The 4813-nt window shown below is 34.7% G+C and overlaps 2 protein-coding genes across 2 annotated transcripts; both read right to left on the bottom strand.

The window, feature by feature from the left end:
• Nucleotides 1-133: 133 nt before the first annotated feature.
• On the bottom strand, nucleotides 134-1935 carry LOC105118950 (putative pentatricopeptide repeat-containing protein At5g59200, chloroplastic). The gene has a single exon (XM_011017011.1). The coding sequence runs from the start codon at nucleotides 1696-1698 to the stop codon at nucleotides 211-213; it is 1488 nt and encodes a 495-aa protein (XP_011015313.1). The 5' UTR covers nucleotides 1699-1935; the 3' UTR covers nucleotides 134-210.
• Nucleotides 1936-2621: 686 nt separating this feature from the next.
• On the bottom strand, nucleotides 2622-3669 carry LOC105118949 (photosystem I reaction center subunit XI, chloroplastic-like). Its single transcript, XM_011017010.1, has 2 exons — nucleotides 3269-3669; nucleotides 2622-3146 (listed from the first exon to the last, which is right to left on the bottom strand). The coding sequence occupies exons 1-2, from the start codon at nucleotides 3425-3427 to the stop codon at nucleotides 2655-2657; spliced, it is 651 nt and encodes a 216-aa protein (XP_011015312.1). The 5' UTR covers nucleotides 3428-3669; the 3' UTR covers nucleotides 2622-2654.
• Nucleotides 3670-4813: the final 1144 nt, after the last annotated feature.

Genomic DNA, 4813 nt, shown 5'->3' with positions numbered 1-4813 from the left:
ACCAGGAGGCAAGACTGAAAGTTCAGAATAAAACTCCAACCCGCATCACCCTTTCTCATTCTCAGGAATTATAGTAATCGTTAACCAAATAAACTAACATTTAAGGACAAGAATTTCTTCTTTTTTTTTTCCTTTTCCGGAGGAGGAGGAGAAGAATAAAAAAGTTACAGTGCATAATAACATCATTTATAGACTTTTATAATCTTCATCTCACCAATAGTCCCCACAAGAACAAACCCCATTTTCAAAATGGTGAAATCTATTGCGATCCCTCACCACTATTTTTCTCCTTGTAATATTTGAAATGAGCTTGATCGTTAAGTGACAGTCATCACATACCCTCAAATTTTTCACAACTCTTATTGTAGTCAATGGTTTAGTTGAGATGAGTCCATAACAGATAGCAAGCCTCTCACTATGTATTGCTAAAGCCCATTCTTTTTCTGATTTCTCAATATCATGCAGCACAACCTCTGTCGCTGGAGTATATCCTTCTAATCTTAATATTTCGTTCAACTCCTCCAACTTTTTGTAGATCTTTTCCTTTTGGGGGTGTCTGAGGTCTCCCAGAAGGAACTCGTGAATTTCATTATTCACTTCAATGGAACTACACCCTGGTTCCTTTTCTATTCCCTCCTCCCTCATATTTGTTCTTACTTCTGCAGCCTCTTTCCATTTCCCTGATGAAGAGTACGCATTCGATAGCAAAATATAAGTATTTTTCTCCTTCATTTGTTCAAAAACCCTTTGCGCCTCATCTATATCACCGCACCTGGAATACATATTGATTAAAGCACCCCCAACAAACTGGTTGAGCTCAATGCCATGCTTGTCCATATAAGAGTGCACCCATCTTCCAAGCTGCAAAGCACCCAATTCCGAACAAGCAGATAAAACACAAACAATAGTAACTTCATTAGGCATTACATCCTCCCTTTGCATATTTCTAAAAACCTCTAGAGCTCTATTGCTCTCTCCATTCCTAACCAGCCCGTCAATCATCGCAGTCCAACAAACCGTATCCTTTATCCTGATCAAACTAAACACACTAGTGGCCTCATTAACCAACCCATGATCAAAGTAATAGTTTATCATGACAGTCGACGCAACAACATCTCTTTCAGGCATTTCATCGAAAACCTGCCTTGCATCTTCAAAAGCTCCGCCTTTCCCATAACGCTCAATTAGTTTAATTCTTATCGATCTATTTGAACTTAAACCCAGTTTCAAGACCTGGGAATGAACCTCTCTACCTTCTTTCAAAGCCAAGTGGCACCCACAAGCTTTTAAAACCGAAGTGACCGCATAGCTATCGGGCACAAGTGATGAATTGATCATTTGATAATATAAATGAATCCCGTCAGTGTAATAGCAAGATAACACCAACCCATCAATAAGAGCAGTGTAAAGATAGACGTTTGGGTTTTGAGTCTGGGAGAAGATCTTGGACGCGTAACCAATGGAGTTTAGATTGGAGCAAACACGAAGCAGCTCGAACACAACAAAGGGGTCTTGGTGACGGTGGTTCCTTATGATTTTAGCATGGATTGGTGGGATTTGGTTATTGTGTTTGCAATTTTGTAGAAGAGAGATGAAGTGTCTTCTTCTGTTTGGAGTGTTTTTGGGCTTTGTACCTAAGTTTGGCGGCAAAGCTGAGCACCCTGCAACAGAAGATAACATGGAACTCGAATGATTCATCGGTACCTGGTACTTATCAGACGTGTCGTCTTCTCATTTTCTGGGTGAGCCAGCCATGCCAGTGTGAGACAAGGTTTTTGTAGTTTTGGGTAATAAATTCCAATACTCCAATGGCTCGTGACTGCTGAATTGTATTGCTGGTTTCGGATATCAGAGAACCTCTCTTCTAAATAGTTATTAGACCAGTCCCAGGCTGATCCAATTCAAGGCTAGGATAGTTCTTTTGTCATCTCAACTTTGAAAAGGATCTGTTTTGAATAAAAACTAAAAAGAAATATCCTTACAATAAGTTTTTAAAAAAAAAATCATTTTTTTTAGAAATATATTTAAATAATATTTTTTATTTTAAAAAAATTATATTTAATATCAACACATTAAAATAATATAAAAGTATTATAATAATAATTTTTTATAAAATATTGTTTAGAATATAATCTTAGCATATGTTTAGAAGTATATGATTGGTATAATAATATATTTTTTTAGGATTTACATAAAAAAATAAGAAAAAACATATAAAACATGTTTTTAATGGACAAAACACTACCATTAATTGTACGTGAAAAAACTATTATATCCGACAACATCATATTCTTAAACATTTTTTTATATTAGTTAACGAACTGCCAATTTATGGCCTCTGGTGTAAACCTGGCATAAAATTGGCGTTGGAAATATATTTTTAATATTATATTGTTTTGGAAAAATAAAAAAAACTCACAGGGGTTTTTCCCGGTCGCTCAGTCAACCCTGATTTTTTACCATATCACATTAAGTCAATTTTTTCTTTATTTTTATTGAAACCAACGCAGCCAAAGCTCAGGATCTACGGGGTCCCGATCAACCCACCGGCAGGCCGGGTTTTAAAACAGAGATTCAAGTACAAATATGGAATATGTTTTTGCAAATGAATAAGAGAGGAGTAACAACAAACAGAGCAAAAGGTCGATTTTTCTCTACTTAACGTAGTAAGGAAGGTTAATGACATAGAGAAGGAAATATGCCCAGATGACACCAGAAATTCCACCAAAAAAGAATCCTCCACTGAACTTGGCCCATCCATCCGAAGTTTGCAACTGGTCAGGCTCCTTCTTCCTTCCGGTCAAGGTTAGACCCGGGGCAGTGGATGGCTCTCCTTCAGTGAAGGATGCGACTCCATACATGGTCAAGCAAATGCTTAGTATCACAACTAGACCACCTGCAGCCAAAGATCCAGCTGCACCTGCATACTCTGTGTTCCTCAGTGGACCAGCCTTGACAAATGGTCCTACCAGGAGGAAGCCATGGGCCAGTCCAACCTCGATTCCTCGGAGAAGTGGGCTGACTGCTGTCCTGTAGGCGGGCAGATTTGACAGGTACCATGCAATCAGTGGGCTTGATGTAATGGGAGTCTCAAGGCTTCCAATGAATGGATCGCCATTGATTGGTTGTATCACCTGGTATGTTGGCTGCATGATTTGAACAAGGGAAATATTTATCATGATTTCATATGAACTTGTCTAAACAACAGCAGTAAGCTAGACATGGTCAACAAGAAAGGCAGGCAGGCAAGAAAAACAGAACTTGTCACCTTTTCTGATTGAATGGCTTTGACAGTGAAGCTTCTCTTGCTGGGTGAAACTCTAAATGGAGCTCCATAAATGGTTGTGGGAATGACAAGCCTCCTTGCTAAAGATGAGGCAAAGCTTCTCTTGAGCTGGCTGGCCATTGGAGAAGCAGCAGTAGCCATCTGATAGCCCCCTTTTCTTCCTGTGTTAAAAGACCTTGAAGAATAGAGTGTACAGTTATATAAGTAACGAAAGGAAGGAAGGAGCCTGATTTTCTAACTAGGCTAAAAGAGTATCGATTGCTTGCAAACTTGTGGCTGTTGTTGGTGAGGTGTCAAACGTGTTCGATTCCATTGGAGGGATTTCGTTTGTGGCCTTAGCGTATCCGCAGGTGCACAATTAGTTGACATGGTAAGGCCAAGGAGGTTGCTTAAGTTCTTTTTCTTCCTTTTATTTTATTTTTTTATGAAGGAAATATCTTGGGCACACCACAATGTATTGGGCAATCTCGATTAGGTCTTCAACAAATTAATGAATTATCAATTAGATTTTTTGTTTTTGGTAGTTTTGATCAACAACATTGTTAAGTTATCATTATATATATATATATATATATAGACATATACACGCTACCTATTCAACCCGTATTTCAGTATAGATTTTGAATTTTTTTTTAAAAAAAATATCAGGTATATAAGCTACTTTAGTATATTCTTTTACATAAAAAAAGACTCAAAGCCTATACAATCATCTAATTAAATAAATTGATAATTATTTATGTAAATAAATGAAAAACATTATTAACAATAACCAAAAGATAGATTAAAAAAATTAAGAAATGAATGACGATCAAGATATTTAATCACACAAAATAAAACATTCATCTGAATGTGTTTACTGAAATTATTTATTTAAATTAATAAAAGATAAATTCACATTGTAAAAAAATTGTGACCAGAAAGATAAATATAAATGAAACTGAATTAATAAACTCACACCTTAAAAAAATATTACTCAAGATCGAACATATCAGAAAGATTATTTAAAAAATATTATTTTTTATTTTGAAAAATAAAGGTCATTTGTATAAAACTAAAAAAATTATAGGTGACTTAGAATAATATCTTAAAAAATCAAATACAAAAAAAAATTAAAAAAACTTATATTCTAAAAAGACACGCAAAACCTATGACCTAGATCATAAGACTGAGATAAATATAGAAAAAAAAAAAAATCATAAAAATAATATTTAAAAATATGAATGCAAAATGATAAGTTCATATGAAATCGAATCCTTAACAAATCAAATATTGAAAGATAAAAAAAAAATAACAAATCACCTAAAAAGATCTAAAAAGAGGACAAACAATAATTTTCAATTGGAAGATTAAATTAAATTGATAATAGGTTTAACCAAAGGAAAAACAAATAAAAAAAACAAGGGTCAAATTGAAAAAAATAGAACAACAAAATTTTAAATGAATGATGAAATTGAAAGCAAAAAAAAAACTTTTGATAAAAAGATCATGGAAAAAAAGAAGAAGAAGAAAGACCAAATAAAAAACAAA

Source organism: Populus euphratica, unplaced genomic scaffold (assembly GCF_000495115.2).
Source record: "Populus euphratica unplaced genomic scaffold, PopEup_1.0 scaffold2372.1, whole genome shotgun sequence".
NCBI lineage: Eukaryota > Viridiplantae > Streptophyta > Magnoliopsida > Malpighiales > Salicaceae > Populus > Populus euphratica.
This window is presented reverse-complemented; position numbering and strand designations above follow the sequence as displayed.